The sequence below is a fragment of the Astatotilapia calliptera genome, chromosome 1, assembly GCF_900246225.1.
Source record: "Astatotilapia calliptera chromosome 1, fAstCal1.2, whole genome shotgun sequence".
NCBI classification, from domain to species: Eukaryota; Metazoa; Chordata; class Actinopteri; order Cichliformes; family Cichlidae; genus Astatotilapia; species Astatotilapia calliptera.
This window is the reverse complement of record NC_039302.1, coordinates 14,966,246-14,992,216: the sequence shown is the minus strand read 5'-3', so window position 1 is coordinate 14,992,216 and position 25,971 is coordinate 14,966,246. Positions and strand designations below refer to the sequence as shown.

Here is a 25,971-nt window from a genome sequence, read left to right as displayed (position 1 = left end):
CAGAATGAAACTTAACCTTGATACTCCGTCTCCATAGTAATGCCACTTCTGATAAGCAGCACTGAGCTACTTTCTTAAGAACTCTGAATCTCTCCGTTTGCTGCGAACGTCCTTTTCCCCCGCTCCTTCCCTCTTACCTTCACAAGGCGCCGCGAAACAATCTCAACACAGCTGTCATCCTTTACAATAGACCGTCTAACCTGAACTGGCAACTCCAACCTCACTGTGGCTTGAAATACAGGCCCACCTGTCGTTTCAGCAGCCCTGACAGCAGCTGACAGTTAAGAGGAACAACCGCAGACTGAGAATATATGAAGGGGTCCTTGAGTGATGACAGCACGGGTAAGATCGAGAGCTGTGATGTAATGGAGACAAGGCCACTGACGGATACCGTGAAAGAGGCCAGGTTGTCTGCTCCAGCTCACAACCATTCATATCCAAGATCTATGTGTGCGGGCAGTAACAGCTAATAGATTAATTCTACAGTGGTGTCATGGTGTTTGTAGGGGGCAATATATACGAGCAGGGTCAGATGGTGCACAAACAGCCTATTCATGACAGGAAAGAAGGAAACCTTTGACCTCATGTAAAATGGGATTATACTTCATGTTTCAACAATATTGCATCCGTCGTTTTAAACAGTTTAAGAACCTTATTTGGGCAAATTTAAATCAATCGGGGAGATAAGTTTATCTTTCCATCCACAGCTGATATTTTCAAATCATTACCTCAAAGTCCGCTTCAGTCCTTTTACACTCGAGCCTCTTTGATGCACACAAAATTCCCTCCAGTCTCTCAAAACAGTGACTCTTCAATCTGAATTTTGGGAAAGTTTCTGGAAGAGCAAGTAAAGGGACGGGTATACTGAGCAATCACACACACATTCATACAAGCACTTTTTCCTGTGTCTCAGCGCTTGGTCTAACATTTGCACACACACACTCGCACCGGGGGAAACTCAGATACGGTGACAGGCAGACTGCAGGGATCTACCGACCTTCCAGTTGGTGGGCGACCCGCTCTACCTCCTGAGCCACAGCCGCCACTGAACTCGTGGATCGCTTTTGGGCTCAGACACTGCAGATTCTTCAACCGTAGACTAATGTTTGGGCTCTGTGTTGTAGCTAGAGGCCCAGCTGTCATCAGTGAGAACAACTGTTCATATGAAAGTTTGAAAGTTTGAAATATGACAGTTTGAAAGAGATCAATGTTTGGTCTCTGTAAACGTTTGAAGTCCATGCTGAAATCCAGACTTGTAAGTGTCATAAAGTCATAAAAGGACAAATTTAAAGAGAGCAGTAAAGAGATGCACAAGAAGACAACCTTAAAGGGTTTTTTTTTAAAGCAACCAAATCTTTGAACTACATTATTGTTTTATTCTTGTCAGTTCATTTAACAGTTAGTCTTCCTTGCAGGCAGAATTCTCCACCCAGGGTGTCATGTTAGATTGCACGTGTGGCTTCAAGTTTAGCTGAGACATCACAGATAGCGCCTGCATGTAGGTATGTTGGTCTCAGCTGGGTGAGACTAACATACTAGCAAGAAGATTGCAAAGAAACTTCTAGCAGACGAATGTCAAAGCAGCCTCCTCGAGTCAAACCGTGCACGTGCATGAATCTGCAGAGTGAAGCTAAAACATCACATCAAAAAGTGTCACTTCCTTCCAAACTGCTGTTAGCAGTTTTCTTTAAGTAAGCCTATCAACCAAAAACAAAACTGTTTTTCAATTCGAATGCATCTTTTAGGCATTTGAAAATACCTGCAGTACCATTTCTAATATGAATTTGATGAATCCTTTTGTATCACTGAGTGTTGGCGTGTCTCCATCAGCATGATGTCAGAAATTAAACGATAAAATTATCAGTGACGGATTCTGACAGCATGCCCGCTGGCTAAATAAACTACAGATGGGAGACAAATTAAAAGAAACACCTGAATATCACATCAAATTTTGATGATTATCTCTCCAAAAACACCCTTGATCCCTCTAAATTAATTTCAGAGGCTTACAAAAAAACATCTTATCTAATGTGTCACCCCGTCTGTATGCATCATTTACATCTTTAAAACAAACCTTTTAACGATTTCTGTTCCATTCCAGCAGGACAGCGCGTCATTGGATGCGAGGTCGCTCGCACACAGCTGATCAGCCAGGCCGCCGTAGTAAGTGAGGTACAGACGCAGACTGCTTAGAAAATCCCTGCAAAAGCAGCAGCCACATGGAAGTGCGCAGCTAATTAACTTGTTCAATAAAGCGTTGTGCATTTTAATTGTGCATAAAAACCATTTAAAAAAGACGAAGAAGAAGTAGAATGGCACCATTTCTCCACATATCTGACATCTTCCTCCCACTTACTTTCTCCTGTTAGCGAGTGAGCCTCCCGGCGCTCTGACAGACGCTTTAAGAGGGATGGATTCTCTGCTGCTGCTGTGCTGGATGCTGACCGACTGAGCAGGCTTCCTGCTTGGTGGGCCGCACAGTTTGTAAACCTATAACCCGATGAAACAGACAGAAATTAAACACTCTAAAAACTGAGGGAGAAACAAGCATTTAAAGAATTCGCTCGTTAAACTGTTCTGGCGCATAACAAATTGGCCTTAATTTATAGAGGTGAGTGGCACATGTTTATACTGAAGCCATTAGTGCAGCCAAGCCTATCATGTCCAATTTTTGAATCTACTGTATGTGCAGGGTTGTTGAGCAGCAGCAGCTTTAGTTGACCACTAGATGGAGCTGTGGTGCCTCAATTAGTTCTGCAAAGTTGATGTGCTCAGAAGCAAGCACCCCGGGGCTTCCAGTTCCCAGCAAAAGCTGCCTGAATTGAGCTACACGTCAAAAGAAAAAAAGTGCCTCTAAAGATGTTCTCATAATATTGAAGGATTTGCAATTTCTGACCAAACAAACACTGATGTACCTGTGAGGAGTTATTTAATTTATTAAAGGTAATTTATCCTATTAAACCTAAATAATACCTTCAAGACTTTTTCAAATTCCTTATTAATCTCCTCTTAATCTCAGACATTAACAGATCTACAGTGGACACCAGTTTTACCTCCTGCAGAACCTCAGCACAGTTTGAACTCTACTCATCTCAAACAACATTAAATCATTCGTCATGATCTAAACCTGTGCCGAGAGCCGCGGTCCATTTTCCTGAGCATGCCTGACAGCATCACGAACGAGCCTGTGAATTCCCAGAAGCACTTGCTCCAAATCCTGAGGTCCATGCATCCTTGCTGACAGGCCCTCCAGCGAGCGTACAAACTCCCTCCAGTGGATGTCAATCTCTGCCATGCTCGCCAAACACCCTCGCATCACGTTGATGCAGTAGCCCATGCAGGGCTTGGACTGGGTTAAGCCCTGTGGAGCAAAAATTACAGAGCGATCAGTGCTGACGATAAAAGAAGTTTCATTAATTCAGATCGATACGCTTGCTTCAGAGAGGTCCATCCGTACCTGGCAATGAGGGCAGTAGTGCATCTTAAGCAGGGCCCGTCTGCACTCGCGGCTTAGCTGTAAGTGGTCCGTGGTATTGATGACTTCGATTCCCAGGTGCAGCGCCTGAAGAAGAAGCTTCCCAGAGACCCCGGAGCGAGCAATCTGATCGGCCAGGTGACCGGGCACTCCGCCAAACGGTCTGACGCTGCGGCTTAATGACCTCACGCACTCGGCGTGGCCCAGCGATACGCCGCTGAGGCTCGGGCTGATGAGGTGATCGTAGACCAGAGGGAAGAGCGCGTCAAAGAAGCGCTGCACTAACTCATCGACGCTGAACTCAGAGCCCAGCAGGAAGAGGCTGATGTCAGTAAAGAGTTCCCGCACGGGACCCGCAGCCTGATCAGCCATGCTGTGGTACAAATCCTGGAAGAGGGTGGTGGTGTAATTCTCCGCCTGCCACAACAAGGCCTCGAAGGACTCTGAGATAGACAACAGGAGAAAGAAAAAATTCAAAACTTCATATTTCAGCACCTTTAATTTGAACTCTACACTAGGAGTAAAAGATGTGAAAGATACCTGCTATGCAACAGTCATCGTCACGCCTTTATTGACATATACTGAGGTGTCAGAACTCATCATTAAGGAGGATGTCAAATATATAGAAAAGGGTTAAAGCCAACAAGAGCAGGATATTCAAAAGGAAAAGCCTAAAAATCCTCCAACAGAGCTTCTAATAATGGCTAAAACTGCTCTGGCATGAACAGAGCTACATACACAGTACAATACTCTTATAGAACTTCTGCTTCCATTAATACCAAATCAAGAGAAACAGAAAGGAAGACGAGTCTCTAGGGCTCCCAGCAGGGGCTGCAGCTCCCCGCGTCTTTCCAGAAAGAGCGAGGGGAGTACGTGCAGGGAAGCAATTTGTTCTCTAATCAAAAGTTGAGCTGACAAAGAAAAATGGCAAAGAAAGAGACTGGAACACACTGAAGTGGGGACTGCTGTGATACATAATGTGAGTGGAGCTTCCGTACATACGCAGTGTTTAACCAGTGAAGCGATTCAATTCATTTAATTCAATTCCTCTGTGAAAAAGGAAATTGCATCTATCCAACTTGCACACAAAAGGCACGTATATTCCAAGACCAATTAAAACCATGTTTGACTCTTTGTTTCTTCTTTCCTGGCTGAACACGTAAAAAGTCGCACGTGAGCGTAAGATTTCCTGAACATGATGTGAGAACGCCTCTGCGTTTTCCCTACAAGACGGAATAATCCTAGCACAATAGGGCATGGTTCACAAGGGCAGTAAGCTGGCCTTTATCCCTTTGTCTCGGCTTATACCTGAGCCACGGCCTTTCTCACATCATGTGCTTGTCATGAGTTGTGAGGCAAAAGTAAGGGCGAACGCCTGGAGCTACCTAGAGGGGGGGGCCAAGAGTCTGAGAGTGAGCTTAGACTGTCCAATGCTGCATAATACGCACCGATGCAGAAAGATTGACCGAAGGCCCCCCTGGTGAGGGCGACTGCAGGGCGGACAGAGAGGGATCTGGCATGCCTACAGGCGCACCATCTCAAGAGGCAGCACTAAACACCGAGTCACCAGGAAAAGAGCGTGATCACAGGCCTTCTGTGATCTCGAGACTCAAAGATGTGTGTTTGTGTGTGAATGAGAAAAAGAAAGCCGCGCCTCCTACACAGCAAGTGCTCTGGTCAGAGAGCAACATGAAAAACAGGGAGAGAGCGTGTAAAAAAGACACACAAAAACGGCACAGACAAGAGCAGCAGCTGTTGGAGTGTAAGGTGTGTTTGTGCATGCATGTGTGTGTGTGTGTGTGTGTGTGTGAAACAGACACGCATGCAGACCGTCAGAGAAACGGAAAGAAATATGTGCTCACAGAGTACAGTTTGAGATTTTTACTGCCTCAGGTGTGTGAGGCAGAGCAGGCAGAGTTATGAAGGGTCCCACGGGGATTATAGTGCATGCTTCGGGGAGGGGGGGTTTACCACGTTAGATTATGGAGTTAATGAATCCCACCTGTCAAAGCACGTAATGAATATCTGTGGAGTAAACAAATTTGTCTCTGTTTTATCTCTCTCGCTGCTTTCTTCTCCCTCTGTTCCCTGGGATATAAATCTCTCATCATAGGTACATTAAAGCGAACTTAAAAGGCTTGAATAATAAAGCTGATCACAAATTCTGCTAGTTCACAGCACCGACACAAAAGCTGCCTGACATGTTATTTTTCATTGAAGATGGTGAGTGGGAAGCAGAGCCTCTCACATGAAGCCCTTGTCCGACGGCCAGGCTTCTGGGTAAGCCTGAGGACAGAAATAATAAGGAGAGCGAAAAACTGGAAAGATGGAAGGAAAGTGATGCGGAGGATGAAAAGAAGGTACATCTTTTAATATTTGGGCCTGTTTAAAACTGCTGAGATCGATGGTTTCATCAATAAAGGAGGGCAAAAGGTTTGACTTGGTGGCAGATCGAGGTTCAACCGTCAACACTCACATCTGCTTCAGAGCAAGAGAGAAATCCACAAGCAAAATCCCAGGACGACAAAGACAGCAACCAGCTGGCTATCTTACAAAACTGGAGTTTCATTTTAGACTTTTCCTGTCCGCTGTTTGGTTAGTTTAAGGCAAAATTAGAGCCTTACCAACACATAAGCAAGCCAATATCAGCCATCTGCAAATCGAACGGCATTTGTAACTGTAGGTAAATGAAAATGTAAGAAGTAAAGAAGACAGCGGGAAACACCCTTCAGCCACGTTGTTAGTGTTGATGCTGCGTGGCCCAGCACAGCTGATAAATGAGTAAGCAAATAACAACACAATAGTTGGTTAGGTTAATGAAAGGTCAAATCCTCCAACCCACAGGCGATTCAAAACATGCGGTATTCTGCAGTGGAGCTGCAAATCTTTTATTTCCATCCTGCCTAAATAAAAATGCACTAATAGATGTGCAGTGTGGATGATATTTCTTTAAATGTTCTAATTGCCTATTTTCATATAAAAGCATTTTAATAGAAACTTTAGAGAGTTTGTTTCTGTCTGTTAAAAACAAAGCCGAGGATGAGACAACGTGCCCGTCCTGCCCGTGTGTATTCTGGCTGTCAGTGACCCTCCCAGTCATGTTTGCATTTCTGGTGATGGGAGGAGGAGATGCTGAAGCAGCATGATTGAAATCACTGTGGAGTGACTTTTAATGAATGTCTGCTCTTCTTAAGTAACTACAGCAGCTTGATATACGTGTAAATGCTGCCTCACAACCACACAGCAAAAGTAAGACGGGCAAAAAACTTTGTTTGACCAGCTATGGAAAATATTACGTGAGAGATAAAAAGCAGCACGGTGGCACGGTGGTTAGCACTGTTGTCGCACAGCAAGAAGGTCCTGAGTTCAATTCCACCATCAGGCCGGGGTCTTTCTGTGCAGAGTTTGCATGTTCTCCCTGTGTTTGCGTGGGTTCCCTCCGGGTACTCCGGCTTCCTCCCACCATCCAAAGACATGCAGTTTGTGGGGATAGGTTAATTGGATAATCCAAATTGCCACTAGGTGTGAATGTGCGAGTGAATGTGAGTATGAATGGTTGTCTGTCCTTGTGTGTTAGCCCTGCGACAGACTGGCGCAGGGCTACTGAAAGGGTAGCCAAATGCTTACGCTCGGGTGAAAGACTGCATCGATATATAAACTTCAAATGTAAAATTGGGGAATGAGAGTTTGAGTGAAATTCTGCCAAATGGAAAAGAACGGGGAAAAAAAAGTTAGCTAATGTAAAACAAAAAAGTGTAGTTTTCAATGTATCATGTGCGTCATTTGGAGGCACTACAAGCCATTACAGCATGCCACCCATCAAACTGCACGGATGCCTCCCTCGCCTGCTCGCATGGTAAATAAACTGATATATGAACATTTCATGTTTGAAAGCTCGAAGGTCCGCAGCTATCATCCAGATATATTGGCTATTATATCACAAAAGCCCCTCAGTTGAATTCCTACGTAGCTGAGCCTTTCTCCATGTCTAAAAGGCTTTTAAATTTGATCCCATTTCCCTCATTTCTTCCATAATTGCTGTTCTTCTCATTTTCTTTAATGTAGGATGATCTGGTTAACTGTGACAGGGGTAGCTAACAGAGTGATGAGTTACACTTGAGGTCGGAGCCTCTGGCACTTCACGCGAAACCAAACAAAATCATTTTCCTTCCACTCCCTCGTGTTGTCTCCCTTTCCCTACATCTCTGTGCATCTGATTGTGTCAGGGAGTAACACAGATATTGTGATAGCAAAAAAGCAGATGAGGCATCGGGTTCACATCTAAGACAGTAAATCAATACTGCTGTTACAGTAATACATAAAAAAGTACATGGTCAACAAGTTGAAGATGTAGTAAACTGATAACAAGATGCTGATTGGTTGCTTCTCCACCAGAGGGAGACATTTTTTTATTCAAATATGAATCTGTGAGATCAGCACAGCCTGTCGAAACTGACCTGTGCCGCATGCTCCCGCCAGCTACTGCCCACCAAGTGATTGCTAATCCAGATATATCAAAACATAAAGGAAAAACAGCTCCAGTGGCAGATTTGCTCACATACACTCACATTCACCTGTGAGTAATCCACTGCCACTGAGCTCATACCCTGAGCTACTGCAACCACAGGATTTTTCTACAAATTAGACGTTATTTAATATCAAGGTCAGGAAAGGTTGAGCGGCTCAGACAGACAAGAAGAAAAAAAATCCTCTCATAATAATTTAAATACTGATGCGCGGCCTTCAAACCATTCAAAACTGCAAAACCAACAAAGTCAACAAGCCTCCACTTCTTTCTAAGCATATTTGCATTCACAGACGCATCATTGAGGAAAAGGATCACTCAGCAGGATGAGGAATAAGACGAGCCTTTGTAGTCAGAGACTCTTTTAAAAGCAGACAATAGACCAAAAAGCTGCGGCTCTCTTTCACACGCGCTCGGAATAAGCAGAGGCATGTTGATTCAGTAAATGCACAACACTCGAGACGCATCCCTCAATGTGCGGCGTAACGCATCAACATCGGCGACTTTGTTTGAAGCTCGCCACTTTTTCAGGTTTCAAAAAGCTTCAAATGCCACCAGCTGACCTCAGCTGAGCTGCAGAGCTATGCAAAGATGGCTTTTATTAATGTGATTCATCTTCTGTGAACGGCTGTGTGACCACAACAGAGGAGCCCCGGTGACATCTGATAGGCTGCAGAAAAGGCCACTCTCCATCTAGAGAGGATGAGTCACTGGTGCTGTGCGCTCGGCTCATCCCAGAGCAAAAGACACACAATGAAAGTCAATGACTTTTAGGGTGGCACAGTCAGTGCAGTCAACAGAAAACTACGCCTTCACTGTGGGATATTAGAGAATGACAAAGAGCACCAGCACACTTTGATGTTCCAGGATGGAGTCTGATGGCAGTGTCAGAGATACCACAATAACCACAACACAAAAACAAAACAATAAAGACATACAGGGAGACCGGGCAACAACTTGTGTGTGCGTGTGGAAAAATGTACGTGTATTTTCGGCTCATGGTTCATCCCAGTTTGCAATTTATTTATGAGTCATTTCCAATAAGAAGTTATTTCTCTTTATGGGATTTAATTGCATCTGTTGACACATTCTGGCGTGTCGAGTCGAACGGACTCAAGATTGCTTTATGCTCACAATTAAGGAGAACATTGTATTTACCGGGGAATAAATCACAAATTGCAAGCCCATAAAAACAGTGTTGCCACATGCTTCTGCCTGATTATGTCCCTTTTTTTAATACTTAGCCTAAAAATCAAAAAGTTACTTTAGTGTGCCTTTATGTAAATCACCCAGAAACGTGTTCGAACACTCCTTTAAATGGACCCGGTAATAAATTAGGTCTATTTTAACATGTGACCTGCTTCCTCTCAGGCTGTAAACTGAAAGCTGGTTCAGTCAGAGTTATCCTTAAAAAAATGAATGAATGAATGAATGAATGAATGGACTTTTAAGCTGCTGGATATAGAGTGTAAAAAAACTTGCCTTTAATCTGTGCAAGACGCAGCACTGCACACACTTTTACCCACCTAAAGTACTTACTCACCAAAATCCACTCACTGCAGGACCGTCGGGGGGGTTGATAAGAGTTTAAAATAGTCTTATTTTTGCTTTTCTGGCATGACAAACATCCACACAAGGATGCTGCCATTATCACACGGCACAGAGCTTCCCAAGTCTCTGCTGGGGACGTAACTGACAACCAGACCTATTTTTTATATGCTGGGACATGAGCGAGCCGGCAGCTCAGAAAAACACACGATCAGAGAAGTGTCACAAAAAAAAAGATACCGTAAGGCAAACAAATCAGACTTTGCATCAAAACACGAGCAAACATGCAGCAAATGAGTCTGGAGCGCTGCTGCAATTTACGAGGAGATTGAGACGAAGCACAAAAGTCTTATTCAGTGTGCGTGAGTGAGCACCTGCCTGCTCCCATTTACAAACCACCAAGTAAAGCCTTTCATGTATGTGTGTGTCTGTGTGCTTTTGTATGTGTTAGGGCATGTTTAAGCGCGTCTGTATGATGGTGGTACCTGGAGTTCATATCTGGCTGAGCCATTATAAAGTATCTCTTATTGAAACCTTTCTCCGACTAAGTTTTGACTTTCTGGATTGCCAATCTGGCAACTGCAGCACCGTAAACACCAGCAGTGCGACCACCTTGGCCCGCAGATGACCGGGGGGGAAGGCTCAGGAGGAAAGAAAAGCGCTGGGATGTTTTCTTATTCCTTCTGTCTTTAGTTTCAATAAAGGGGGCATTGTTTAAAACTGAAAACAGTCACCCGCTCTGAGGTGTTACGGAGGTTTGCTCTGGCTCAGGGTTTTCTCAAACAGAGACGGGGAAGGGGAGAGAAATGTGATTTATTTGGAAAGGAAAGGAAAGGAAAGGAAAGGTTCTGCAGTCGTGAGTCGTGCATCCTAACATGCACACTCTCAATACAGACACCAGACAACAAATAAGTAGGGGTGCAACGATATTCGTATCGATATTGAACCGTTCGATACAGTGCTTTCGGTTCGGTACGCATATGTATCGAACAATACAACATTTGTAATTTATTTTATCAATTTTCCTTCTGACGATGCTGTCTGTGTTGAGCGCTCAGTGAATCTGTGTTCGACTACTCCGCCTAGGCTGCACTGTCGAGCGCAGATCCACTGAGCGCTCAACACAGACAGCATAGTCAGAAGGAAGAGCGCAGGGCAAGCTAGCGAGACAGAAGTTAAGCTCTCCTTTTAACATGGACCTCCCCCACTCTCATTCAGATCTGGCGTTTGGAATTATTTTGGTTTTCATGTGACGTATGACCCTGAAGGTAAGCGAGTCATGGACTAAAGTAAAACAGTATGTTGGATGTGCCATGCAATGCTCAATTACATTGGTGGGAACTAGTGTGTTAGCGCAGTTAGCTCGTTAACGTGTTGGCCGTCTAGCCCCATGCACGGAGCGATCGGCGGTAGCTCGTTAACGGAGATTTGCCGTGTTGTGGCGCTAAGGTCATTTCAACGAGATTAACCTGAAAGCACTAGTGGGAACACAACGAATATGACTGCACATTTACGCCGACATCATCCTAGTGCAAAGACAAAAACAACAAGCATGCTACTAACTTTAGCCGAGTCATTTAGACAGCTGTTAGCACATGATTCTCCTTATGCTGCTGAGAATATAGCCCAGAAGAAGCGGATAGTATAGCTTTTATTTTGGAAAGAGCCATTTCTCTGTAATAAACTCTCTTTTCCAAAGATGAGTGATTCCTCGATCAGATACAGGGCTTGCAATATCGCTAGCCCGACGTCCCGGAGCTAGCGATTTTTTCAGTCGGGCTACCAAAATTCTATCTCTTCCCTGCCCGTCGGGCTATTGTAGGAAAAATATATGTCAATGCTTTTGCATTCTTTCAGAAATGTAGCTGGGTAATTATGTCATTGGCATCGGTGAGCCACTGTCAATATGTGACATATTGAAGTCGCGTTTGAATTTGCGCTTGTTTTTTGCTTTCACTTTGCAATCACGTGAACTGTGTATAGAGAGCGACAGCACTGATCTGTGAGTGATGATAATTTGTGCACCAATTCCTCTGACATCGTCTTATTAATCGTTAGCTTACTATGCAAACATGACAAGTGAAATCTCCTGCAGCTTAAACATGTGAGAGGTTGATCGCGCAGAGAATCGCTGAGCTTATGTGAGTGAGCGTGTAAAAGCATTTCAGTTCTGCTGAGCCAAATAAGACAGGTCAGGGTGAAGAAGTGACAGCCAAAGAAAAGCTTACCACAAAACGGAGAAGTTATGACAAATCAGACTATAAGGCAAAAAGAAAGTGCAGCTTTATGGTTTCATGGACAAAAGAATTTCTGTGGCTGCAATATGACGAGCTATATAACCAGGGCTGCACATAAGTGGTCCGCAGGTGTGCATTCGCTGTCAAAATAAAAAACACGCACAAGGGTTAGGGTTAAATTTAAAAACTGTACTTTTGAGTTAAAATATATATTTATAATTTTAATAAATGACAAATTAAAAATGCTTGAACATTTTTTTGTATCGAAAAAATATCGAACCGTGACACCAAAGTATCGAACCGAACCGAACCGTGAATTTTGTGTATCGTTGCACCCCTACAAATAAGCATAGCACAAAAAAACTTTAAAAACTGAGTCATGACGGCTGGGAGAAAGCTGTTTTTAAACCATGCTTTTCTGCACTCTGGGACCCGAAATCTTCCTCCAGAAGGAAGAAACTGAAACTCAGTGTTCAAAGGGTAGCTAGCTGTCAAGAAAAACCAGAACAAACCCACCGCTGTAACCATCTGGCGTACAGGGATGCTGTGTTCTGCTGTGGTTCACCAATCAGCCTGTTAAGATCTCTTAACAATTTGATTGGGAGAGTTTCTGTTTTCTACAGATAAATATTCAAACCACGACACCGAGGGGAAAGGATAAAACAGATCGAGCAGAAGCATGCTGAAATAAAACCATCGTGGTTTTATCGGCGTGGAAACGAGAACGCTTTCTCAAACACGAGAGTCTCTGGTCCCCATTTTTGCACGCAGCTTCAAAGCTTGATTTAAAATTCAGCTTTGAATCAATGATTGTTCCAAGATATTTATAACACCAAACACATTCTACAATGGAACCCTTAATGGACGTGGTCGCTTGTGCATGAGTACACGATCACATCTTTTGTCAGAATCATCGTTGAGTGGGACGCGGCTGGTCACGTGATCCTGAAGACTCGTCTGCAGACTTTAAAATGTCCCTGTTTTTTCAAACCTGCTCTGATACATTTGTGCACAAGATAAATAGCGAGGGCGAGAGCACGCATCCCCGACTGGACAGGGTCCCATGTACCCGGACTCTTTGACTTCAGCTTGTTAAAAAGTCAAGAATCCAGCCCACGAGATTTTTATTCATGCCGAATTGTTCTAAAAGCCATCTTATTAAAATACGAGCCTGAACTGTGTCGAAGGCTGAACGGTAGGCTTTCCCACTGGTGTTTAACAATCAGGTTCAACAAGGTTACTGTGGCATCGTTCACTCCTTTGGGTGGTCTGTAAATAAACTGCATGGAGTCATGCCTGTGCTCAGCTTGCATTAAAACCCCTGACTTCACCAGTTTTTCATGCATTTTCTAAAGTCATTTAAAGTTTTGAGATAACTAGATTTAGGAACAGCAACTTTCCATACAATAGGTACATAATGTGCCTGCAAAGACTTATTAAAAATGTAATGAAACCCAGTACTAAGGAAGGTAAAGGAGCATTATGACAGGATAAATTAAGACAGATTAATGGATGGAATCAGGCTCAGCTTGCCATCAGGCCTTATCTCTGTTTACTTCCTCCTCCACATCTCGATATCATATATATATGCTCCCCACCTCATAGCAGCTGACAAACGCATATTTATCCAACGCAAATTCAGTCATCCTGCCATAAATCTAACTACGCCCACCTACAACAAAGAGCCTTCTCTCTATCTGTCCATATCTGTGCGAGGATTGCTTTTCTCCATCTCTCTCTTTTCCCCTCTCTCACTCTCTTTTCTGCAGCAGGCTTGAGAGTCAATATTTGAGGATCTGTTGCAGCACTTGAACACTTCAAAGAGAACAGAGCTCTGCTGTGAACATGGCCTTTAATACACCGTTCAGGAAAAGAAGCAGAGAGGGTCAATAAAAAAGGACCACAAGTGCTTCTTTTGGGGAGGGGTGTGTGTACCTGTATTACTCACGTTGTGAGGATCTCTCTGTTTACTCTCTGTTTATATTGACAGAAATATAAAAGTCTCTAAGTTTAGGTTCGGGGTTATGTTTGGGTTAGGGAGGCAGCATCGTAGCAGCCACTGAAATGAATATAAGTCGATGTAAGGAGACAGAAAAACAGCTGTGTGTGTGTGTGTGTGTGTGTGTGTGTGTGTGTGTGTGTGTGTGTGTGTGTGTGTGTGTGTGTGTGTGTGTGTGTGTGTGTGTGTGTGTGTGTGTGGAGCAAACATCTATTCATACGCTTGCAGAAACAAACATCAGGTTTAGCACACTTTGACTTTTTCAGAGGATTTTCAAAGTGACTCACACATGCAGAAATGCAGACAGAAAGAACGGGAGCGCGAGCTGTCACCGTCTTAGCAGCCAAAGTGAAAATAATAATATCATAATAAAGCTTTCATTAGCTTTCAAAGGTGGCTCTGTGTGAGGCTGTTCAGCGTTTCCTGCGGCTGGCCTCAGGGAGCTGTTAGATGCCAGCGATGGAGCCAACAGGGCTGTCATAAACCTGAAAAGAAGGCCTAATGCACGCAGGCTGCCAGTGATTACTCTATTGAACTGGGTAATTACATTAGATTTATATAAAGACCACGATATGGAACATTAGGTTGTAAGGTCTGAAAAGCTTTGTAATCTGACCCCACTGACTGGCCTACACAAGAAGATAAACTTTTAACTAAAGTAGCCACGTAAGAGTGGCAAAGAAGAGCATGTGATCCCTGGTATTCTGCATTAATCAGTCTCACAGTCATCATAATCTCTGTGTCTGCACTGAGCATGCCCATATCACCAGTGCAGAAGGAAAAATAAATAAAACAAGTAAACACTTGGATGTAATAACATCCAAACTAAGAGATGCACAGGAAGAACTTTCTCCCATGTTTTCCCCCCTCTCACAGATATGCTTCAGCTCAGCCGTGTTTATCAAGATGTCTGGAGTGAGCGGCTCTCTTGATATCATTCCAGATGATCTCTAAGGTCTACGCTATAATTAGGCTGCTCCAAAACAAGGATTTCTTTGGTTGAAATCATTCTGCTGGAATTTTACTTTGATGTTTGGGGTAATTGTCCTGCTGCACGATTCTCCTGCTGAGCTTCAGCTGGCGGCCTGCCACCTGGACATTATCCTGTAAGACAAATGACTATCCATGACAAACTTAGGAATTCATTTTCGAAAATGTCCAATGCAGTGCAGCAAAGAACCCCAAATCATCACGACGACTTCTGCCCAGCCTTCTTCCCCTCACCCCCGACTGGTGGTGGCAGATGGCCACCTCTCCCAGTGTGAAGGAGTTTTCACCAGTGTCCTTTCAAAGTGATTGTTGGACTTTCTCTGTACTACTGTAGGTCTTTACCTTACGATATAAAGCTCCATTGTGCAACGTTGTGATTTGGAGTTATATAAATAAAAATTCAACTAAATTAAATTCTAGGTCCACAACACTAAAGGATCTTAAACACAGATTAGGAGCACCACGAAAATAAAATGAACAATATCCCAAAGGCCAAGTTAATAGCATGAAAAGTACATTTTCCAATTTGTCTGTTTTTAAATTTTATTTCATTTAATACTTTTCTTACTATTGAAAATCTTTTTCCTTTTGCTCGCTCCTCAGTCATTTAGGGAACTCTAACATTGGAGCCCGGTCAATATATCAGCATCTATAACAATCAATAAATAAAAACTGCAAAAGTACAAAAAACACAAGAGAAACACCCTTCAAGCATGTTATCAGCACTGATGATGCATGCCTTGTCCACCAGAGGGCACTCTGTAACATCGTTGTTGGCATTAATGGCCTAATATATATGTCTATATATATTTAAATATAAAATCACTGACATTGGTCATTGGTTGAGTCAGGTTCTATCTGAAATACTGAAAAATATGCTTCTACGAAAATAACCCCACACAAGCAAAAAAAGATACCTACTACATGCATTTAAATGTGACCCCAAGCGCTCCTTTGCGAGAGGACCACCAGCTATTGCACAGCACAGCCACCAAAGCACATCCTTCTGGGAATACAAGCAGTTCGAACTGTCCCTTTACAGCAATCAGTCAAACTAAAGAAGCTGATACTTCCGAGGGGGCTAATCAGAGGAGGATTTCAATGTTTCTATTAGACAGTTTTATCAGCTGTAGTGAGCAGGACACCAGACACTGGACGTCCCCGCCCCACAGTAAAAACAACATTCATTTGTCACTCATGCCAGGATACTAATGATAAGCAGGACAATTATGCCATTATACCAGTATGTAGGGGGGGAAAGGACAGGATGCAGGGGAAGAGTGTAAGAGGAGTACAGACAGTAGCCTTGGTGTGTTGCTGTGTTTAGGATTCTATCACACAGATGACTACGCCTAATCCCTGAAGACTCCTTCCTTACTTAGGAAAAACTTCCTTCCATCCAGCTGACAGAAGAAGTGATATGTCTTTTCTAAAACAAATACAGGAAAAAGGAGAAAAAACAAACACTAACTCTAGTGAACTGCAAGAAAAAGAAAAGAAAAGAGTGAGCCAGGCAGCAGTATATGTTCTGTTTTGTGTATCTTAGAAAGCTACAACCATTACACTTGTATCCGATCCTCCTTTAAACTGGACATCAAACTTATTTAAAGAACCCCGGTTTAACTTGAGGGCTACTTCCAGAAAAAGAGACTATTACAGCCCCAAACCATTCACTTAACATACCACCAAATCAAAGCAACATGGTTTTAGTGGGAACTGGTGAGTGTGAGCTCAGGCTTTGCTGTACACAGCAAAGACTTTTTTTTAAGCTGCACCGTCAGCTTTTCTGCGCAAACTTCACACTGCAATATTACCCCGCTGCCCTCCTCACTACACTATGTAAATCCTAAAAACTGTGTAAACCTGTCACCAGGAGTTCCTGTTTAGCAGTGTAGCACTGTGTCATCTAATCTAGAAAATGGCCTTAAGACAAACAGCCAGCAGCCATAAATCTACATTTCAAACGCGAGTACACAGGAGACAATGTAAAGTGCTGACAAGTGTGGGTATTTTTAGGGCTCATCTCTATGCATCGAGTGACTGCAGTGTGTGTGTGTGTGTGTGAGAGAGAGAAAGAGAGAAAAAGTCAAAGATCAAATGCCAAGACAGAAGAGAGTTCACGTGCACATGTGTTCATGCTGGCAAGCCTGCGTGACTGCTAACGTCCACTTCTGGAAGGCAGTAAACAATCCAGGATTTGTGGAAATGTGTCAGCTGAAATAAATCTCCGGAGCAGCAGTAAACTGAACACACACGGCAGCAGAATGATGGAGAGTCCGCAATTAGTTTCTCGTCTGACACTGTAACTGCACTCGAGGGTTTCTGCTGGAATGTCAGATGAGGATGTTGGGTAGTTAAAAACAAAAGAAAGGAGTATTTATGGAAAAAAGACAATATAAAACAGCAGTTTACATGCTTTAGGTTTCTGTGGTTCAAAAGACTAAAACTAATCTAAATTCCAATCTAAAGAGACAAAATAGAGCTGTGTGCTGCAGTACATGATGCTGCTGTTCAGGTTTGCTGCAAACAGCAATGAGAACGCCAAGTAGTTGAGCAGAAGAGCCATAAGGAGAAGCACATTTTTGCCTTTCACATCCACCTGAGTGGACAAAAGATTTTTTATTTACTTTTGTTAAATTGTTAAAGTTTGTTTTTGTATTTATTATTTGCTCCCATCGTGTTAAACAACACAAGGACTGCAGATAAAAGAATAAAAACTTTTTTTTCCTAATGTGACACTAATGTAAATATTAATTTATTGGAAAAACAACTGTAATCCATCATAAACTGCTAAGTTAATGGTACTCTTAACCTACACAGTCAGCATTTTTGTTAAATTTCCTTCCTGACTTCAAACAGGATAAACTTTATTAATATGCTAGTTCTTTTCCAGCCTTACAGAACAAAAGCACTTAACCCCCTTAATGCCACCGTGTCATCACTGTGATGATGTTAGGCATAGCCCCCACCCACCCCGCCATAAACAAATAAGCAAAAACAAAAAATTAAACTATAAATGACACAAATGAACTCACATATTCATACAGCTCTTTTAATGCTAACGTCCTGCACAGCACTGTTGCTGTTAGACACTCACACTCTGTTGCTTTGTGTGTTTTTGTACTTATTATGTGTTTAACCTCTTCAGATTTTTCTGACACCACTGTTTTATCCTCTTTGTGAAATCAGCTGCTCTGCTATCAGTACCCTTGCCCCTGTATGCGACTTTTTAGATGCCAGCTATGAACGCGTAACATAACAATATCTTCACTTATCGAGATTAGAAGGTATCAGCTTGATAATCATCTTCATGCGATTGCCAAAGTCAGTCTAGATTAACCCATACGACACGAAGATATCAGAGACCAGAAGCACAGACGTCAGACTTCGGTGTCCCAAAACTTAAAACATTTTAGTGTTTGTTTCTAGAGACTGCACAGACTCCAACGGCAGAAGAAAAGAAGAAGATAAAGAGGAGCAATCTATGATAAATGGCGTACACCGTGGAAACATGTTCAGATAACAGCAAGAGCGCAAAAGCAAAAAACAGAGCTACAGGCCGGCCAGCAATTACACAAGAACTACAAAACATCAAAAACAGCTAGCTTTGCTTCAAAGCTCTCGAGTTAAAACAATATTTCATTGTTAATTCATGCGAGGATTACACAAACATGATGTAATATAGTCTTTAGTTTTGGAGTTTCAGATTACCCTGGAGCCAGAGTAGCGGTTTCCTTATTTCTAGTCTTTAAGTAAATCAGTTATTGCCTGTTATCTCATTATTTGACAGATTTTATCGCACAAGTGGCATCAATCTTCTAGTAAAACTCGCTGTCACACAACTAAATACATACACGCTTCAAAATGTCATATAATTTCTGTACCTAAGGACAATGTCAGCAAGATTAGAAAACCTCTGTGTTAACCAGCATGTCTGATACAGGGCTTGTAATACATGACAGAAGAAATAGCCACAGTCAGTCTGACTATATTGTTTCCTCCCAGAAGCCCAAACGCCTGGATTGTTGGAGGGTATTGACTCTGAATAATCCTGCTTCCCTCTAAATCCTCATCCTCTGACTTCAAACACTGTGCAAAGACTTTCAATGGAATCTGGCATCCTCCCAACTTTCTCTCCTTCAGTCGGTCATTCTTCTTCTTCTTCGCATTCTTTTTCACCCTCTGTCCTCCCCTGGATCAACTGTCCAGCCTTGAATCACAAAGCCAAGCTCAAATTCTGTGGGAATTTCGCAGAGAGGCCCCTGCGATGGTTCACACACACACACACACACACACACACACAAACTCTGGTAAGGGTGACGACAAAGAAAGGACGCCTGTAAACCCGGTGGACAAAGAGTCTGCTAAATGAAAGGTCCCACACAAGGTTCAGGTTAAAAAAGATTCGAAGTCCACTATTTGAGCTATTAAATCGTCATTCAAATCCAACCACGTCTCAGTGTATTCAATTTATGCAAGTATTCCCCGCACATTCATGTTTCAAGGTCCACCAGGTTAGCATGCCTTTACACCTTTCTAACCTCCCAGGTTTCCAATCTTTCATTCGCCCACATAAAAAGATGCACTCGGGGCTTTTTATATTTGACAGAAAGATTTGAGGCCATGCATAAGTCCCCTTGCGTACAGGCTAATTGTTTGATAACATTGAAAGACGAGACCCAGTCTAAGGGCATGCTACTGATGGTACTGTGAAGCTGTTCTCGAGTTCACGGTGAAGTTAAAATACATCGTGGTCCCGCTCTTTTCAACGTGTGAACAGGCGATACCTTTCCTTTCATCACCTTTCATCAGCATTAAACCCAAAGTACAGGTGTGGGAATGTCAACAGGATCCACCTATGCCAAACACTGGAGACACAGATCATTCAGCATCACAAACTTCGGGCTTATGGTGCCGCTCCACGAATTATCAGGGCATCATCTGCATTGGGGGGGGGGAATCAGTACTCCTAGTAATCATTTTGATGGGTATGACTTTATTCAGGCATTTGCCAAAGACGACAAATACTGGCAACCACCAGTGCTACCCCTCAGCCTCCTAGCAGACACACTTGTGGTATCAACTTGTCAACTCATCGTCTCATTGTCGAGCGGCATTACCAAGATTTTCAGAAAACTTGACCTCTGACTACCTCATTGGTCCTTTACAGCTAAAACAGACCAGACTTTTTCTAGAAGTTCCAATCTGCAAATCACCAAAAAGCACCACAAGAGGGCGATCATCACTCCAAGGAGGAAAAAAAAGATCAGAAAAAAATATTACTTATTACTTAATATTAATAATTTTAAGTATTTCCCAGGATAACTGAAATCAGCGTTACATTGTTACAGTCATCAGGATTTCTCCAGAAGGGAGCATGACTTTATTAACAGACATGTCAGTGTGGAGATGGAGCAAACAGTAAAATAGCACATGCATCTCCAAGACCTTCAAAATTGAGGGTGTTGGTTAAATATCACCACAATATAAAAGCCAGATGGAAATCTCCCCTTTTATTCTGCAGCTCCAAGTGCTGTTTAATAGCCAACACGGTTTCTGACGTGAAGAAAACAAAAAGGCAGCTTCTATCTGAGGCAGCCTGGTGTTTTTGAAAGCAACATGAGGAATGTTCATTTCCAAGACAAAAGATCCTAAAACGCAGGCTCCTATAAAAAGCAGCATATTTCTCCCTGACTGAGGCCGGCAGCCAATTTGTGACCAACATAGAAACTTTACTGGAAGCAAACACTGTGTTACTGTAGTCGCTGATGCAGTGCAGCCCGGAGCTGGTCGCAGCGCAATATCTGACCTTGGTAAGAAATTACTGAGAAATTCTTCGAGAAATGTGGATGGAAAAGGGGCCGTTAGTTCAGTGTGCTGGCTGCTCTGGCTCTGCACCTCTTTGCCCCGGCAATCACAAAGGAATATCATCACAGAAGAAGAGTGCCTACGCAAGATTAAGACTCCTGAAGCAACAAGTCAGCAGCACAGACGAGCGCTTTCTATACACCTATTAAATAAAGAACCATTTAATCTTAAAGAGTTCATTGGGTATTTTGAGGTAGAGCTGTTCATGCGTCGTAGTGTAGATTTAAAATGCTACTGAGAAACAGGCTGAGGTGGAAAAAGCGATTTACGTAAGTGATGCAGTTGTGTTTTATTACCATCATAACAAGTGCAGCCTGGCAAACTACAATCTGATTACAAAGGAGCACTGGAAAGAGCAGTAATTGCAATGAGTTAACCTCGACCCCACTGGCTTCACCTACAAGACAAAATAAATTAATAAAATAAGGATTTATGAAAAAGCCATTAGAGATTTGGACCTTAGCTGACCCTCTGATAATAAATACAAGCTGCGTTTTGTTTTGCATTACTAGCTCGGGGGCTCTAAAGATGGAAATGTCCAGCACCATTTTATATTTCAACTAGATTGCTATACAAGACAGGGAACAAATAATAATGCAGCACCTGCCTTTAGGCCCAAACACGCTTGATAAAAGAAAATGGGGCGTGGAGCTCCCCAGGGCCTGAGGCCCAAGGGAAGCTGCTCGGTTGGTAAATTAAACTCACCTCAAGGGGTTTTTGGAGGAGCTTATGAACTCTTATGGGCTTGCAACAGCCAAGTACATTAGAGGAAAAAGTCACAGACTGCTAATTACCTTCATGAATTCAATAATAACATACAAAACGAGCCAAACTAAGGGAGGAAAAGCACAACAGCTAGAGGCAGATATCCAGGATTGAATCACATCTAAACATACCAGAGAATATGTAAACAAAAATCACCTTACTGAGATTTTATTCTTCTCAAAATAGGGATGATTAATGTGGATGAATTTTTCTCATTTTTCTGTAAAATCAATATTTATAGGCACACTGCATGAGTTAGAAAACTACAGATTGAAGCAGGATCCCCCTCGAAAACTCCAGTTGCTAAGGAAAAATGAATATTCCCAGTTGCAAAGTAATTGCTGGCTGTCACCAGTTGATATCAGTGGCAAAGACACTAAAACAGCAACCATTTGGAAACTGGTTGGCGGAAGCACGTTTTCCCCTATCAACCTGTCACCACTGACCAGTCTCTAGCCCTGCATGACTTGGACTAAAGCAATCAATTCACTCACCAACCAGTTAGAGAATACACATTCTTCCTTGATGACCGGTGGCTTGCAGATGGGTCTCTAGGCCGGTGCAATCGGGACCTTAGCATTCCTGACTTCTTACTTTACCTTCCTTAGATTCACCAAACTGAAATGTAATTTTTCAATCACATTAAAAATGAAAAATACTCTTTTTATCCAAATCAAGCTCAGGATCTTGTAGTTTCCAAAAGTGTTACCCAACTGAGTAATAATTTTACTTTACTTGAACAGAATTTATACACTGAAATTGTACTTCAAAAATCAAAATTAAACCCCCCAAGTTACAAATATAATGTGTAATTGGAAGCGATTAAAAGCAACCTTACTTCCCTCCTACTAAGAGCTCCTTGTTTGGCACAGAGCACATTTAACTAATTTGACAGCTGACCGCGGTCTCCTCTCAGTCAAGCTGTGGGGCCGCTGCCATTCAGCTGTGTTCCTTTTATCAATTCAAAGAGCAAAGGATGGGCAGTGGATCCTTTAAAAGCTGGTAAACAGAAACACAATTAGTATTTATGAGAGCAAATTGCAAGTCCTGAGAACAATAGGCTAGCTTTCCACTTCAGCGATACCAGCAGCCAGCCCTGCCTATTTAATGCTGCATTCATCAGCACCAGTGGAGTTCCTGACAAAATAGTAGCTTGCAATTAGAAGCAAAGGCTGACTGACTATGTCTGCTGGATTCCTGTGTCTCGTTTTTTTACCCAGCCTGGAAACCAAAATGACACACTGCCTGGAAGGAAGACCACAAGCCACAGAGTGTTAATGGTCACAACAGCTTCACGCCACAAACATTGATGTAAATTTACAACAGCCGATCTCAGCTGTCTTATCAAGTGGTCATGTAGCATTCATTAAAGCTGGAAGATGAAATATGGCCTTTTCCCCTTCCTTGATTTACCAGCTGCAGTCCATATTTATTCATTCATGCTGTTTAAATTTTGATTTTTGTTATTGTGAAATACAGACTCTCTATCTTTAGATCTCGGTAAATGTACTATTGTCATAAATAAACTTGCTGTTTTTCTAGTTAGGACTTCTCTACAGTCAGAAGAGACAGTAAAAACCACTTTAATGACTGTTTGCATGGAGAAAGGAGATCATTTCTGAGCTAAAGACATACAGGAGACAGTTCAGCTACAATCAGGAAGGTAAAGAGGCATTAGCTGAGAATAATGACTGGAAAAGATTATAATATATAAGATTATATGAGGTTGCTAAAGCAGGAGACTCCACATGTTTGATTTTCTCCTTCTCTCATTTCTTCATGCAACACCAAAGGGATTCGTATTTCCTCCAGGGATCAAACCAGGGATCTTTCACTTCTATATAAACCACTACAGTATAAAGATGGAAAGCACAAGCAAAACTGCCAACCTGGCTCAAATGTGCTTATTAACGTATCTTATGCTCTCTGATTACCCCATTTTATCTCGTGTGTTTAATGTACCAAAGTTCCTGTTGTCTTGAGAAGCTCTCAAAAATTATATTGCATTTAACAGCGACATACAACCCTATTCAGGTACAACACTATCATGAAGAGTGAGATGATTCGCCTTGTAGAGGCAGCAATATTTAACAGAAATAACAATATATAAAGTTTTGGTTACAGCAGCAGTGAGCAGTAGTGTGGGCTACGTAAACAATAGATTCCAGGGTTAAAATAAAACTTATTGCTTTATTTAAAAACTATAGCTGCAATTCTAACATTTGACTCTGGGCTTTATTTACCTGAAGGTCCTTTTGTGCTTTTCATTGGTGAACTCACTGCATGCGCTTTCACATGATTCGTGTGTAGGTGGTAGAAGCAGTTTTTGGCGTGTGAGCCTCGACTTATGCCGACCGGTAAACGTCATAATTTGCAAAGTATAGTTTTCTGGGGTGTGTCAGACGTTTTCGTGACCAACCCGAATTTGTGCTACAGAGGTAGAAACAATCTCCCAAAATTATCATGGCTGGACCTTCTCCTGTTTGATGCTATGCAGTTCTGTCTCGCAGTCTTAAAAAGTGCATGTAGTACTTTGTAAGACTGCAAACAGTCATTCAAGGGATGGAAAAAAAACAAACCAAAAAAAACTACTGTACACTGTATTTTGCAACACCATGAATTATAGGATTTTACATCATCATCTGTATTTAACCTCATATTGCACAGCCTTAGTAAAAACAGAAAAACAATAAAAACAGAAACCAAAAACAGACAAAATGAGACTGAAATATGACACAACTCTGTGTCCATTTTTGGAGATGTCTCCCTATTCAGCCTATATGCCCCTGTGCGGTCCAAAAAAAATCCAAGAGCATGTAGCTCAGCTGTGCATCAAATGCTGATTGGTTGACAATTTGGCCAGAACTGATGGCAGAGTTCACCAGGAACAAGAGTAGCAGAAAGAAACCCCATCAAATATCACATGAAAAGAGTATCCCACAGACCTTTTACACCAGAAACTTTGAGTTCTGCCTCCACCTGGCAACAGGCACTCTGTGCAGATAGACGAGCTGTCTGCTCCCTACGGCCTGCCAACAGAGAGCCACATTAAGCCCAGCAGGGCCCTCATCCTCTGCCACGGTCAGCAGGCACCCGAAGACACTGCAGTAACAGCATACCTAGCAGCTGTAGCTTCATATTTAACAGACAGATGTGGATCAAATGAAAGAAAAAGCATGCTCCTCAGAACAAAACAAACGAATCTTTTGATCGTTCACAAGTACAAAGTGCCACCATTATCATTTGTAGGCCAACCTCTGTGATGTAGCTGCACTCACACATGTACAGTAGTGTGTCATCAGCACACACATAAATTGAACTCTAGAGGAACTACAACTGTCTGCTAGACCAGCAGGGAGTCATTACAAATTCCTGATGATATTTTTTACACAAACAGTTCTCCAGCAGGCGCGATACAATACTCCACTTTTCAAATGCCCCAAAGAAAGAAAATCAAACGCTTCTCCTGGAGGAGAGCATTGCTCTCATCTGCTATCTCAGACTGCTTTGCTATGATTTGAGCAACCCGACTCAGAAACTCTTCTCAAGCATCTCAACAGCTGATTCATAGTGGGTTTTGTTTGAGGTTTATGTGACTCCATCCCCACGGGGAGCTGGGGATTGCACAGGTTGGTTGCCATGGATGTAAGACAAACCTGCGCGAGATGAAAAAAGATCTCCCCTGAAGCGCCGCTCAGCAGGCTGCATATTTGTGCGTTGTGTGGACCAAGCGCAGGAAAACCTCACAACGCTGAATGAAAACATGCAGTCCTGGGAGACTCGCTGACAGACCGGCAGCTGGAAGAGGGGGGGAGGAAAAAAAAGCGGAGAACTCAAAGGCCGTCAACTCCATCTTTATTGTTTTTTTCCTCCACTTCCTAGTTGCTCAGCAAACTTTTTTTTTGCTGTGAAATTACCTGACAGGCAGCAGTCAGGTTTGTTTAAGAATTAAAATGTTGTGAAAAAATTGTCTTCAGAAATGTAATGAACCATTCCTGCAGGATGAATTCTGCTTTGACACACTGCTCACAATTAACAGCTCAAGAGCTCGTTTTCATTGTCTTAAACCACCAATTGTTTTCTTTTCCCCTCACAAAAGATGCCCTTGAAGATTTTTTTAAAGAATAAAAATACACCAGAGTTCACCAGGGGAAAAAAACAAAAATGTAAATAGCATTTTATGGGTGCCTTTTATTTCTCGGTGTCTCCTAAGTGTTTATCCAGCTACATTCCTCTAATTTCCTCATCCCCCTCTCCCTTCAGCAGCATCATATAAAGATGCCTAATTGAAGGCTTTGCACAGAACAAATGACCACATTAGCCGACCCAGTTTTAACTCGTGCTTCTTCCTGTCTGTGGTTGTAATGCATTAGACACTCTGCATGTTCTTTGTTGTCTCTCAAATTACAGTGCAGGCTGCCAATCATTTGGAGACTCCGTCTACCAGGGTTGTTTTTGCTCCACACCCCCACCCCCGGCTCTGGAAGATAAAGCTTGCCTGTCCATTTTTTTCTTTTTTTTATTATATACTATAAACATGAAGCAGAACAGCACCACAGGAAGT

General features: G+C 42.6%; 1 protein-coding gene across 1 annotated transcript in view; it reads right to left on the bottom strand.

The window, feature by feature from the left end:
- The window catches only part of gpc5a (glypican 5a), a 145,623-nt gene that overhangs the window by 109,140 nt on the left and 10,512 nt on the right, over window positions 1-25,971 (bottom strand). The window contains exons 3-6 of the mRNA XM_026165737.1: window positions 3,458-3,918; window positions 3,128-3,361; window positions 2,357-2,490; window positions 2,075-2,200 (exon numbers count right to left, since the gene is read on the bottom strand). Of these exons, the coding sequence (XP_026021522.1) occupies window positions 2,075-2,200; window positions 2,357-2,490; window positions 3,128-3,361; window positions 3,458-3,918 (955 nt within the window). The remainder of the gene's footprint in view (window positions 1-2,074; window positions 2,201-2,356; window positions 2,491-3,127; window positions 3,362-3,457; window positions 3,919-25,971) is intronic.